This window comes from Mastigoproctus giganteus, chromosome 6 (assembly GCF_048544385.1).
Source record: "Mastigoproctus giganteus isolate SK-2022 chromosome 6, ASM4854438v1, whole genome shotgun sequence".
Lineage (NCBI taxonomy): Eukaryota > Metazoa > Arthropoda > Arachnida > Uropygi > Thelyphonidae > Mastigoproctus > Mastigoproctus giganteus.
Genome location: NC_143580.1, coordinates 192,477,641 through 192,492,146, shown reverse-complemented (window position 1 = coordinate 192,492,146; position 14,506 = coordinate 192,477,641). Strand labels below are relative to the sequence as shown.

General features: G+C 37.2%; 1 protein-coding gene across 1 annotated transcript in view; it reads right to left on the bottom strand.

The window, feature by feature from the left end:
* LOC150084837 (1-phosphatidylinositol 4,5-bisphosphate phosphodiesterase-like) overlaps window positions 1-14,506 on the bottom strand; it is a 314,913-nt gene that overhangs the window by 106,711 nt on the left and 193,696 nt on the right. Inside the window, exons 12-13 of the mRNA XM_090376641.1 lie at window positions 13,173-13,383; window positions 12,189-12,282 (exon numbers count right to left, since the gene is read on the bottom strand). Of these exons, the coding sequence (XP_090232767.1) occupies window positions 12,189-12,282; window positions 13,173-13,383 (305 nt within the window). The remainder of the gene's footprint in view (window positions 1-12,188; window positions 12,283-13,172; window positions 13,384-14,506) is intronic.

Sequence of the window (14,506 nt, the reverse complement as noted above, 5' to 3'; positions counted from 1 at the left end):
GCAGCCCTCCAGGTTCTTTCGGGCGTCCTTCCGCTCGATCTAGAGGTCATCCGCCGAGGACTCTATTAAATAAATAAATATATATATATATATTTTTTTTTTTTTTTCTATTTATACTCCGGCACGACAACCAAGTCAGTAGAGTTTACAATAAATCTTCAATACAAATATTTATCGTATTTAGTAGTCACGGACTTGAACCCCGGTCCACTCAAGGAACGCGTGCTATGCACTCTCGCTCCTGACCACTGGGCTATTACTGCCTGTCCAGGGGTTTACCAACGTCCATTCTTGGGTATACCATCAATGCCCTTAATGAGAACAAGATTGAGAAGAGACTAAATGCAGCCAAGGTTCTGCAGGCCAGATGGGATGGAAAGACACCGACAAGAATCTAATTACAAAAAAAAAAAAAAAATCTTATAGACGTTTTGCTTGTTTTCCCCAAAACTAAACTGTAGTTCTCCCCAGGTCTTTACGCATATTATCATATAACTGGGCATGGTTTGATCAATCAAAAATTGACTTCCATGGGCTTAATAGATAATCACTATTGTTCTTGTGGAGAAATCGAGGACTGGAACCATCTACTATACCTCTGCCCACTCACTCTATGAGGACCTTCGTAGCATCTTTTACACTAGGATCCAAGACTTACTGTTCTTCTGTAATGAGCAAGCCTTCACATGGACGTGAACACTTGCTCATTACAGAAGAACAGTACTATCATGCGTTCACCAAATTTGCCCAAGATCTGTTCGCAAGACGGAACCGCCTACTCATACCATATGTTTCAAAGGCTCTACTCTGGCGAATATATCTGCTAACCCAGATATTTCGGGGTAGGATTTGCTAACCCTGTCTTTGGACAGAGTAGGATTGTAATGATCTTTGACCACTACTACGGCGATTTTCGCGATACCCCCGGCTCCCTTGCTGGGTGACTTTCTTCCCTTTTCCCCCTTTCTTTCGCCTGGTGGACTCGGGCTCAATCCATCGAAAGCGGGCGGTTGATTCTCTACAGCCGCTACAGACAGTTTCTCCTAGCTTTACTTCCTTCTTGCACTATACCCTCGTGCTTTACTATAATATATATATATATATATATATATATATATATATATTATTCTTTTGCAATATGATAATTCATGTTGTATTTTATTTTTAATATGCTTTTATAGTAGTTTTACTTAATTTATTTCTATCTCTAGCTTTTTCTGTTGTCCCAGTAGCTGTTTTAGCAATGCATGGGTACGAACAGAGTACATATTGTTATTTCTTTTTGTATTATCATTCTATTGTGGTTTATTCCGTCTTTGTTCATTTTCTTAATCACAGGTATTTTCTACACATAGGTATTATAGTTAATACATTACTGGTCTTTAAGCTAGCCTAATCTCGGTTATCTTAATTTCCCATGGCCTATGCATGGGAAATTAAGATAACCCAGATTAGGCTAGCTTAAAGACCAGTAATGTATTAACTATAATACCTATGTGTAGAAAATACCTGTGATTAAGAAAATGAACAAAGACGGAATAAACCTATATGGTGTCTCAAAAATATTGGTACAAACGTTTAGGGGAGGTAGGTAACATCTAAAGGAATGTGAATCGCATAGGAACCCATAACCGGAAACGTCACGGGAAAGTAGTAGCAGAGGCACAAGAAGCAGAAATGACACAAGACAGTAATTAGTGGCAAACATTTATTTGACATAATATTAACAATGGAGTACGAGATGGATGCATTTCACGATGTTACAACAGTTGCTCGAAGGTTCCACCATGAGACGCGATGCATGCGTAACACCGACGCAGCATGGATTGGCGGACACGGTCGAACACACCTGAAGTTTCTTTGACAGTAGCAGCAGCGCAGACGAGATCCATTGCCGTCTCAACAGGCGATTCATACACGATTGATTTGAGGGCTCCCCACAGAAAGAAATCAAGGCTCGATAAATCAGGTGAGCGTGGAGGCCAGGCAACGGGTCCACCACGGCCAATCCATCGACGCCCAAAAACGCCTGTTCAAATGGTCACGAACACATCTTCCAAAATTGGGAGGCACCCCGTCATGTTAAAACCAAATGTTGCGTCTCACATTTGTTGCAACATCGTCAAGTAACCATGGTAGAACTTGTTGAAGAAAGATCCGATATTTAGCGGAGTTCGTGCGGGATGGTAACGTGTATGGGCCGACTAAGCAGTCACCGACCATACCTGCCCACACATTTATTGCAAAGCGATGTGTGCCGCATGGGGAGAGCAAACCGTGTGGGTTTTCGTGTGCCCGCATGTGAGTATTGTGCTGATTGAATAAGTCTTCCCGAGTGAAATAAGCTTCACCGTGACCGAAACATAGCCTGGAAAATTCAAGTCTTGAACACTTTCTTGGAGAAACCACTGCGCAAAAGCCACACGTGCAGGTTGATCTTGGGGGAGCAGTAACTGAACCCTTTGGAGATGAAAGGGATGTAAGGAATTGTCGTGCCAGACACGCTGTACACTGCAACGAGACACTCCTAAGGCAGAGGCAACGGTACGTGTGCTGGTAGTAGGATTATTCTGGACGCCATTCAACACACTTTCTTCCATGGTGGGAGTTCGCGTCGAACACAGTCTGCCCACACTACTCCTGTTACCTCTAAATGACCCATAATCGCACAAATTTTGATGCACACGCGCAAACAAATGGTGGTCCGGTACATGTCTGTCTGGGAAGCGTTCTCCATAAATTCGTTGAGCGGCTCATCCATTGCCCTCTGCTAATCCATACACTAGGTGCATGTCTGCCAGCTCACAGTTCGTATATCGCTGCATGCTCTTCGTGCGACGACTACTGCTTGAATGAGTAAATCAGAAATTTTCCCTCTCGCGAACCGATGAACAGCGCCGTCTACCGACTTACGGTGACGTTTCCGGTTATGGGTTCCTATGAGATTCACATTCCTTTAGATGTTACCTACCTCTCCTAAACGTTTGTACCAATATTTTTGAGATACCCTGTATATATATATATATATATATATATATATATATATATATATATATATATTTTATCTTTCTATTGTGGTTTATTGTGTTTATTTTCTTAATTACGGGTGTTTTCTACTCATAGGTATTATGGTTAATACATTACTGGTCTTTAAGCTAGCCTAAACTCGGTTATCTTAAATGCCCAGGGCCTATTCATTTATTATTTTTCAACTTGTTACGTATTGCTAAAGAAATTGTCATATTAATTATAGATGAAAAACTGTAGCAATACTACTTTATGACAAAATGATAAAATATTAAACATTTTTATACATTTATTGTATTACATCTTTATACATATTACATCTTTATACATATTTGTATTACATCACATGGTCGTCAATCCCCTACTTCATCGGGGGCTTTGAGCGGATTGACGGTCCATTCGATGTAATGCATTACTTACTTACCCGTTTCTGTTTGTATCTATCACAGCTTTGCTATTTTGTCCGATACTGAATTCTAAGTTTCTTTTAAATTCCCATTTTTGTCCCTTTCCCATTGCTATTAGTTAAATAGGTATTATTTATTATAAATTTATTATGAACCGAATTAATATCCCATAATTTCTACAGCAACTGTGATAGAATACACAAAGCCCAACGGGTGAGTTTTTTAAAAAATTACAATAACTTTACTTACTTGATGTGTATAAGTGGAGGTCGTAGTGTCGAATCAGGAAAGTTTCCCATCCTACTTGATGTGTTTCGGTGGAGGTCGTCGAGTCGAAAAAGGAATGTTTCGCACCCTTAACTTGTTTTATAGATGGCTATTTTTATGGCTTTGTCGCTTTAGCGTTTCCCTGTGTTCCGATGGTGTTTTGGCGGAAGTCCCCGAACTTCAGGCCAAGGTCTATTATGGTGGTTTTGTGGCAGGTTAAATGAATTTATTTAGTTGTGTATTTACAATATTTTGACATTTATTTTATGTCTCACCTCGGACAGTGCCGGTACCGCTTTTCCAAGGCGTAACAGCACTTGTTTGTCCAGAGGCAAAACTATATACATATATACAGCCTCTTACTATGGGAGAGGGGGGGGTTTAATTTTGGCAATAGGTTGTAGTGCAGTCAGGCGACGAGCCTCGCCTGAGTGCAATAAACCTAGTAAATAAGGGGATACTCTTCTGAGTAATTACTATTATATTTTTAGTTGGCTTTTGATAAAAGTATATGGGTCTACATTGGGATGGTGTTTTCTAATATTTGCGTATATGGCAGTTCTTACGTGATATCTACTGTATTGTTTGGGAATTTTGTTTCTATCCAGCGTTATAATGAGTTTTTTAATGGCTATATTATAGCCATTAAAAAACTCATTATAACGCTGGCTATATTATAGCCAGCGTTATAAAAGCCAGTTTTAATGGCTATATTATAGCCATTAAAAAACTCATTATAACGCTGGATAGAAACAAAATTCCCAAACAATACAGTAGATATCACGTAAGAACTGCCATATACGCAAATATTAGAAAACACCATCCCAATGTAGACCCATATACTTTTATCAAAAGCCAACTAAAAATATAATAGTAATTACTCAGAAGAGTATCCCCTTATTTACTAGGTTTATTGCACTCAGGCGAGGCTCGTCGCCTGACTGCACTACAACCTATTGCCAAAATTAAACCCCCCCCCTCTCCCATAGTAAGAGGCTGTATATATGTATATAGTTTTGCCTCTGGACAAACAAGTGCTGTTACGCCTTGGAAAAGCGGTACCGGCACTGTCCGAGGTGAGACATAAAATAAATGTCAAAATATTGTAAATACACAACTAAATAAATTCATTTAACCTGCCACAAAACCACCATAATAGACCTTGGCCTGAAGTTCGGGGACTTCCGCCAAAACACCATCGGAACACAGGGAAACGCTAAAGCGACAAAGCCATAAAAATAGCCATCTATAAAACAAGTTAAGGGTGCGAAACATTCCTTTTTCGACTCGACGACCTCCACCGAAACACATCAAGTAGGATGGGAAACTTTCCTGATTCGACACTACGACCTCCACTTATACACATCAAGTAAGTAAAGTTATTGTAATTTTTTAAAAAACTCACCCGTTGGGCTTTGTGTATTCTATCACAGTTGCTGTAGAAATTATGGGATATTAATTCGGTTCATAATAAATTTATAATAAATAATACCTATTTAACTAATAGCAATGGGAAAGGGACAAACATGGGAATTTAAAAGAAACTTAGAATTCAGTATCGGACAAAATAGCAAAGCTGTGATAGATACAAACAGAAACGGGTAAGTAAGTAATGCATTACATCGAATGGACCGTCAATCCGCTCAAAGCCCCCGATGAAGTAGGGGATTGACGACCATGTGATGTAATACAAATATGTATAAAGATGTAATACAATAAATGTATAAAAATGTTTAATATTTTATCATTTTGTCATAAAGTAGTATTGCTACAGTTTTTCATCTATAATTAATATGACAATTTCTTTAGCAATACGTAACAAGTTGAAAAATAATAAATGAATAGGCCCTGGGCATTTAAGATAACCGAGTTTAGGCTAGCTTAAAGACCAGTAATGTATTAACCATAATACCTATGAGTAGAAAACACCCGTAATTAAGAAAATAAACACAATAAACTACAATAGAAAGATAAAATAATAATATGTACTCTGTTCGTACCCGGGCATTGCTAAAACAGCTACCGGGACAACAGAAAAATCTAGAAATAATTTAAAGAAAAACCACTATAAAAGTATATTAAAAGTAAAATACAACATAAATTATCATATTACTAAAGAATAATATATATATATATATATATATATACATATATATATATACAGGGTATCTCCTGGGACAATACCATACTCGATGTACACAACATTTCTCTTTTTCTCTTTAATATCAAAAACTCTATACTAAAAGCCTTAACTTTATTTATTAGCAATTTTAAATGTAAAAATATTCAACTTAAGCATATTATTTTAGATATCTCTCTCTTTAGACTAGGTCGCATTACTACATACAGTAATGAATACTGTACTATTAAATTTATTCACAGTTGGTTCGATAAAATTCCTTGGCATTATTTACTTAATAATCGTAATAATTTTCTCCCATTTTATAATAATTTCAAGTTCAAGATCCATCACTGCTTCAAATATGAATCTCCTATTGGACTCAAAATTTGTAATTATAAAACTCTAGCTACTAATTTAGGCAACTTACAAGCTTTAGATCTTCCATGTCATTGTGATGATCCCATATATGCTCCTTACGTTGATCAACATCATAAACATATTATTACTGGTAACCTGGACATTATTAACAACATTCCACTAAAGTCCGCTATGGAAAAAGGTTTTAAATTCAGACCAGTCCATAAGGCCAACCTCAATAATATATATAAAGATATTTATCTGAATATCTTGAATTTTTGCAACAAGTTAGCATATAAATATACAATACCCCACGAAGCTTTTTATAATTGGATAAATGTTACATTTCAGGACATTAAAAAAATTATTTCTAAAACTTACTACCTTTACAATAATTCGCATATCAAGTACTTTAACCTGAAAAAAGCCATCTCAGATTTACAACAAAAATTTATTATCACTCCGGTAGATAAGGCTTCTAATAACTTTGCTATCTTTTACAAGCAATTTTATTACACCACCCTCTAAAAGGAAGTAGAAAGTAGCTCCACCTTTTTACGCTGTAATCTCGGCATCAATACAATCATCAAAAAAATTATAGCCTTGCATAAAAAATTGCATACCAAAATTCGCAATTCTACTTTGCCTTTCTTGTATATGATAGCCAAATTCCATAAACATCCAGTTGGCTTCAGATTCATCACTAGTGCCAAAAAAAGTGGCTGTTATCATCCAGGTAAACAATTTTTCAAATTGTTAACTACCATTCTTATCAATATCCCTTCCACTTGGATCATTAACAATAACCACAGTATCATCAAAATTTTTAATTCCAATTCCAATACATATTTAGTATTGAAGCATATGACTTCACCAACTTATTTACCTCCTTACCGCATCACTTGATTGTTAATGTACTTCATCAATTGTTCCTCAAATACAAAAACATTATACCAACAGATGAGGTTACTTGGAATAACTATATCAACCTCTGTATTCTAAACAATTTTATCTACGATGGTAAATATGCTTATAAACAATCCATAGGAGTTCCCATGGGTTCACAAATTTCTAGCATAGTAGCTAATCTGTTTCTTCATTATTACGAACATCTATATATGCATAACAATCCGAACCTGAATTTTTATGCATTCCGCTATGTTGATGACATTCTTATTCTCAACATTCATTTTGAAAATATTGCTAAATCCATATATCCAACTGAACTCACTCTCAATAAAGAAAACCTTGGCAACCAACATGCAAATTTTCTAGATTTAAGTATTACTCTAAATAGTCCTCCTCTTCGTCACAATTTGGAACTATTCGACAAAAGAAGCGAATTTAATTTTAATATTATCTATTTAACAAATTGGAACTCGAACATTTCGATTAAGGTTCATAAAAATATAATCTACACACAAATTACCCGTTTGGCTAATATTAGTAGCAATCAATCACTTTTCGCTGGTGCTTTAAATGATCTTTATACCAAACTTCGCAATAATGACATTCCCATTAATTTTTTAAATTTTATTATAAAAAAATCTCTCTGATTTCATTAAAGAAAAATTTGGTTTCACCTTGCTCCACCTTGATTAGGGTTAATTCGATACCTGTATAGTTGTACATTTGAATGGTGGTATTTCCACTGCTTGGAAAGTGATCACACATTATGACTTCTATTAGAACGATGTCCGTGTTCTTTCACTTCCTAAGTTTTTCTTTTCATTTTTCGTAATTTAATATCAGTATTTATTTATGTCCAATCTTATTTTCTCTATTTTAACCACAGAGGGCGCCCACAGTTCTTCTCTTCTGAGCAACTCCACCATCGTTGTCATAGTTTTCCCTCTGTGTACATTCCATTCTTATTAATCATATTCGCATAATTGTATCTTATTAATCATGATCGCAAATTTGTATCTTCATTTCTTGATTATATTTCATTCAACTTATTTCTGCCAAATATCATAGGTATTTAATTTTTCTCCTCTTCATATTTTTTATTATATTTCATATCTATCACTCAAAATATACACTACAAGCTAGCGGTATTAATTTCCACTTCTACTAACACTCTCATAGCCAAGGCCCTCTCTATGAGGTTGGGTACTTACACACCCAGCTTGCCTAGTATCCTTTAAACTCTTTTCCTTCTCTTTACATCTTTCTACTTTCTGATCTTCGTTTTTCCGTCCGTTGAACTATTAGTGTAATACGAGGGTGATTCGGACATTCTCACTTTTCTTATTCTCACTATCTACGCCTCTATATTTTTAACTTCTTTTCCCTCCCCTACCTTGCATTGCTTCCTTTTTCTATACCGCTTTCTTGTTATCTTGTTATTCATTATTATTTAACTTACATACTTTTGATTTAAACTTAAGTTCTTACACACTTAATTTACTAAACACACTGCGTTTGCGTTCTTACATACTATCGACTCAATTTATTTCTAAATACACTACGTTACATAATTTATTAATCTAAATACACTGCGTTGGGGCTACCTCACTCATGTTTCTGGAGTTTTAAAAAATTTAAAAAAATTTTAAAAATTATTTTTATATCCATTTAATTATTTTTTTATCTATTTCATTTTTTTATATCCATTTCATTTCTACAGCTTCTCCATCAGCATGAGTTTGCATAGAAACACAGTGTTTGGTACATGATCAGGTGTAGCCCCCTGATGAAATACCTGATCTATGTACCAATTTTTAATTTTTAATTTTTAATTCTTTAATTTTCATTTTATAATTTTAATTTTTATTTTATAATTTTTATCTCTATTACCCTCCCCTCTTTTTCTTTCAGCTTTTGTACATATGATTGGCCTGTTAATTCGGCATTAATTCAGATTTAATTCTACTTAATTTTATATAGGTTCTTAACATTCTTTTTTTCTTTTTTGATTCAACTAGGCTCGGCATTTTGTGTTTAATAACTTCTCCATCTATATTTATTTTTATTTTAATTTATTTTTATATATAAAATATATATATAAAATATATATATATATATATATATATATATATATATATATATTTCTACTGTATTTCTTCACAGCGTACATACGGCGCAGATATGGGAAACCACAGGTGGCGCCTGACCCTAACACTATGCGCACTACCCCAGACCTCACCAGTCTGCGCGGTAGCACAATGGTATCGTCTGCATCCTGGAATGACCGCGATACAGTAAAATAAAATGCAGTAAAATAAAAATTTGAAAGTTCAATTTCCCAGCAGTCGTCTTCTTCTGTGGGGATTAGAGTGGGGTATGTAGGACAATCCTGACACCTATTTCTTGGTTGTTGCTTGCGCCCCACACAAAGGCGTCTTTCGGGGTCTTGCAGAGATATTTGGTCTCATTCGAGTACATGTTTCTAGTCGTCCAACTAGGAAGTTGTTGATACCGCAGCATTCGCCGTCGACGATGATCAGAGGTGAGGAGAGGACGTCTCTCCTGGGTCATGTGCTGTGGAACCCTATACGTCTGAGTGTGCGTCATTTTGGATATTGTTCTTGCATTCCCCATATTGTTTTGCGGTGTCAACTGTAGCACAGTGACCTGCCGTTGAGGCCGTACAACGTGCTGCACCCTTCGCTCACCACGCACATCCAACTTGCGAAATCCTTTACAGTTCTGTAGGCGGGAGGTGGTTTAACCCGTTGGACATCATTCTTTGTATACCTTAACCACAGTGGGGAAGGGCAACCAACAAAACATGCTATTTCCGATATGGAAACCCCCGACTTACGAGCTCCCACAATCATGCCCTTTTGAAACTCCGTGATATCTTTACTACGTCCCATAACTGCTATTTTATCACTTTGACTTGCACGACCAGATACAAATTACCACTGCCCTAGTTTACGAAGCTGTTCGGCTTTTTATACTGCGAGCTATGCGACCTAGTTCTCGGTTGTCACTGAATTATGACCACGATGGCGTGGTCATAATTCAGTGATAAACCGAGTGTATAAGTACGTACAATTATCCTTCGCTCTTCGTTCCGAAGATGCCAGTGAGCATCCTCCGCCAGTACGAGTGCACAATATGTGCGCAGTGCATTTGAAAGGTAATCAGATAAAAATTAAAAAAGCAAATGTTCAGAAAAATAAATGATTATTAAAATTATTCAGATTAGTCGTCGTGGTACACTAAGTGTATGGAGTCCCACGTGATCCTTTTAATCATCGACAGTATTTCTTTTTCTCATTTATCCCTTCTACTTCTATTCTCTGGAACAACCTCCCTTCATGTGTATTTCTAGAAAATTACAACCTACAGAAATTCAAGTCTGATGTCAACAAGTATCTTCTATCTCCTTAACCATTTCACGGTACTAAAGTATCATAGATTCTTATAATTTCGTGTTCGAGGTTATCATAATAAATAAATAAAAAAAAAGTTTAGCTGGAGACCGACTAACTTGGATACAGTAAGAACGGTTTAAGTCCTTTCTACCCTGACGAAGAATATTTCTCCATTTTGGGACCGAGACTTTTCAACAAAGTGAAACAGCACAGATCCACTGCACTGTACACAATACGAGGGTGGTTCAATAAAGAATTGCCCTGAGCTAGCTGCAGAGGTGCTAGCCTGTTGATTCTTGGCACAGGTTTTAGTCCTTCTCTACATAGCCACCGTGCACATTTACACATTTTTCCCATCGATGGATGCCGTTTTTGTGTAGAAGTGGCGAAGTTGGTCTTTGAACCATGACTCCGTTGCAGAAATGAGTGTCTCGTCGTCGGGGAAGTGGGTCCCCGGAAGAAATTATTTGAGGGAAGGAAACAAGACGTCCGATGGTGCAAGATCGGATGAGTAGGCTGGATGGGGCAGTATTTCATATCCACAAGTGGCTGCTTGTGTTGTTACAATTTCAGAAGTGTGAACATTGTCTTGAAGCATTCTCACACCTTTGGACAGCATGCCACGCCTACATGTTTTTATTTTCGTCCGTAATTTTGTGAGTAAGTTGGCATAATAAGCACCTCTAATTGTTCTATCTTTCGGCAGGTAATCAGTCATTATTACGCCTTTCTCATCCCAATACACTGTCAGAAGACCTTTCCTGCTGACGCTTGAACCCTTGCTTTCTTGGAGGGGGGGGGGGAGGGGAATGATGTCGCCATTCCATGGACTGCTTTTTACTTTCAGGGTCGAAATGATGTATCCAACTTTCATCCTGAGTGATTAGACAAGAGAAAAAGTCTTCCTCATTTTTTTGGCACAGGGCTAACTCTTGTGATTTCTGTTGTCGATCAGCCTTCTGGAAACCAGTCAATAATCGGGGAATCCATCTCGCACTCAATTTCCGTTAATGGAGTTAGTCATGAAGGGCTGTTCCAACAGAGCCCACACCAATGTTCACCTCCTGGGACAATTCACGCACAGATATTCGGCGATCTTCCATGATTAACGACTCCACTTTTCTGATCGTGCTGTCATCAATGGCTGAATGGGGGGACGACCTGGAATGGGCTCAGATTCTACCGATGTCCGACCACACCTAAATTGTCTATGCCAGTGCTTCCCAATGCCATAGGATGGGGCTTCATCCTTGTATACAGCAGTCATCTCCTCGTAGATTTCTTTAGGAGATTTCCCCTTCAAGAACAGATACCGGATTACAGCTCTGGCTTCAACTTTGTCCACGATGCTACTTCGTCACACGTTCAGCCCTGTAAGAGAAAAACAAATGAAGACACAGGGCTGAAATTTTACACCTTCAGTACAGAGATATGTATGATGCTACACACAAAATATCATGACTCTGCGATATGTGTAAGTATGAGGGCGATTCTTTATTGAACCACTCTCGTAGCTTGGGGAGGTACTGACATTGATGTTTCCGCATGTTTTTGCTATTTCCCCTTACCCTCGTCTATAACGGTCCATTCCGAATCCGATTGCATATACATTTAGAGTACTCAACATTATTAAAATACACGGCAAATCAACAAGACCCGCGCCCTCATTCAAACAAAACTCACCTTAAATAAAATATCGGTGCACATGGCTTTTCCGTGAGTGATGATTGGCTCGTCATCTTCTCCTTTTCCATCCCAGCAATCAAGTTCGACACATCTGGAAGAAATTGGCTCAACTGCACTAGCTACCAAAGCTTCTTTTGTTTAAATTCTATAAACTTCGATTAACTGCATAAATTACAAAGTAATTCGAACAGAGAATTAATTTAAATCTATAAATACACGAAGGGTTTTTTTCCAAAGAGTTTTGACTATTAAGGAATTAAGACATCAGAGAACTAACAAAAACTTAACTGCCTATTCAGACAAGATGAAGAAGTTAACAATCGGGACAGGCTAATTTTAATTTTCACTTTCCCCGCTACTACAGCAATTATCACTAGCAAAGTAGCAACGCAGAACTCAATAGCTAAGCGAATTTCAGCTAAGCTAAGTTCAGCAAATTCATGTACTCTAGCGTTCCAGATTTTGAGATTTTCCAGTTTTGAAATTTCGAACTAGAGATGTGGGCTAAAATTCATTTGATTTCATAATCAGCACATATCCACAGGTTCAACGGAAAAATATGGAAATATTTTCAAGGCGTTTATTTTTCAAATAATAAACGTACAATGTCGAATGTAGATGCCAGTAAAACGTACGAAGTATGGTTCTTTATTCGTATGAGAAAGAAACGTTTTAATACGGCAATCTCTAGCTTTAGGAAATTCCCGGAAATAACCAAAAGGATTAGGATCAGTGAATGGGGTTCGTTATCAGTTCAATTCAGTGGGAGATGCTGAATGGGAAATGTTTCAGAAAATAATTCTCATTGCCTCCGACTGACCAATTCAGCGCATCTTTTTCCAAAGCAACTTAATAATACCCAGTAACCGTATGGATGTAAAATGAATGATCAATAAGGTTATTCTTTGCATGTTAAATTTGAATAAGAAATCAAAATACACATTTTTTAAAATAATAAATGCAGTTTAGTTGAAGGCTTACCTACACCCAGCCAGCAATACTTGTCGATACATTTCTACCGAGGATTTGCCACCGAACTGCCTTCCCGAGAGGTAAGTATTGTGAGAGGAGTTGATGTAATAGTGGGCTAGGGATTGGTCCATATCCATATAAATATCCAGGCGGTCCAAAAACACAGGGGCATTTTCGTCCGACATCAAATACCGGGTGAAGCCATCTTGGCTCATTTTTTCTGAAAAGTTGGCATTATTGCAAAGATTAATATTGCGTTAATATTGCAAAGATTACTTTAAAAAGCTCTAAATAGCTGAATTCATTTTCCTTCTAGCGCGGCTGTATTGATTACAGGAAATTGGAATTCTCAGACATGCTTTTATCAATTTTTATCTTCTCCCCTCCATACACATCTTTTATATATAGTTTGGAAAACTTAACGCGAGAGAAAACAATAAAAAAAGTCGGACTTCATCTAACAAATTCAACTACTGAACAACGTTTGAAATTCTCTTAATTAAAAACAGAAATAAATCACGCAAACGTACTTCGCGTGACACGAACAATTATTAGCCTTCTCTGACCTATTTTACTAGAGGAGAAAGTAATTCCGATGAGTAATTGCCCTCAAGTTCGAAATTTTTTAGCTCTGAATTCATTTTACGTAACCAAACATCAGTGAGGAGGGAAAAAAAGATGTCCACGCACAACAATTACTGGTTGATGGAAGGAATCATGTTGCGCAGCTTTATTTTTAGATTTTTATTGTATTCATTTACATTTATTGATTTCTTGTGTCTACAAAAGTCTCATTTTGGAAGATACGTAAGAAGAAGATACTGATAAAAACAAACCGAGGAATCACAGCACGTGCAAACGATGTTTGTGAAAATATGATAACGCGTACCTCGTTATGATATAGTTGAAGTTCGGATCAGTGTACGCCGGAAACATTCAAAGCAACTCCAAAGTGAACAGTAATGGTTTATTGCGGGTGGCATGTGACCCACCAGCTGCCAAACATGTTTCGCACCTGCATGCATCGATAAAAATGAAGGTATGAAAATGAGTTGTGACGAAATCAGTCGCGACTCTTTGTAAGCGTTATTTTCAGAAGATTAAGTGTCACAGATAGTCGGGACGAGTTGATGCAATACATCTTCCTAGTCGTCCCACATGTGCTCAATTGGAAACAGGTCGGGGAGTAGGCAGACCAATCCATAGGGAAGATACCCTCAACTTCCAACACATTACTGATCAGCTGTGCCATATGGGGTTGAATGTTGTCGTCCTTAACACGAACTCTTCGCCTACAGCACCAGCATAGGGGAGGCTCATGGGTCGCAGGATCTTATCTTTAT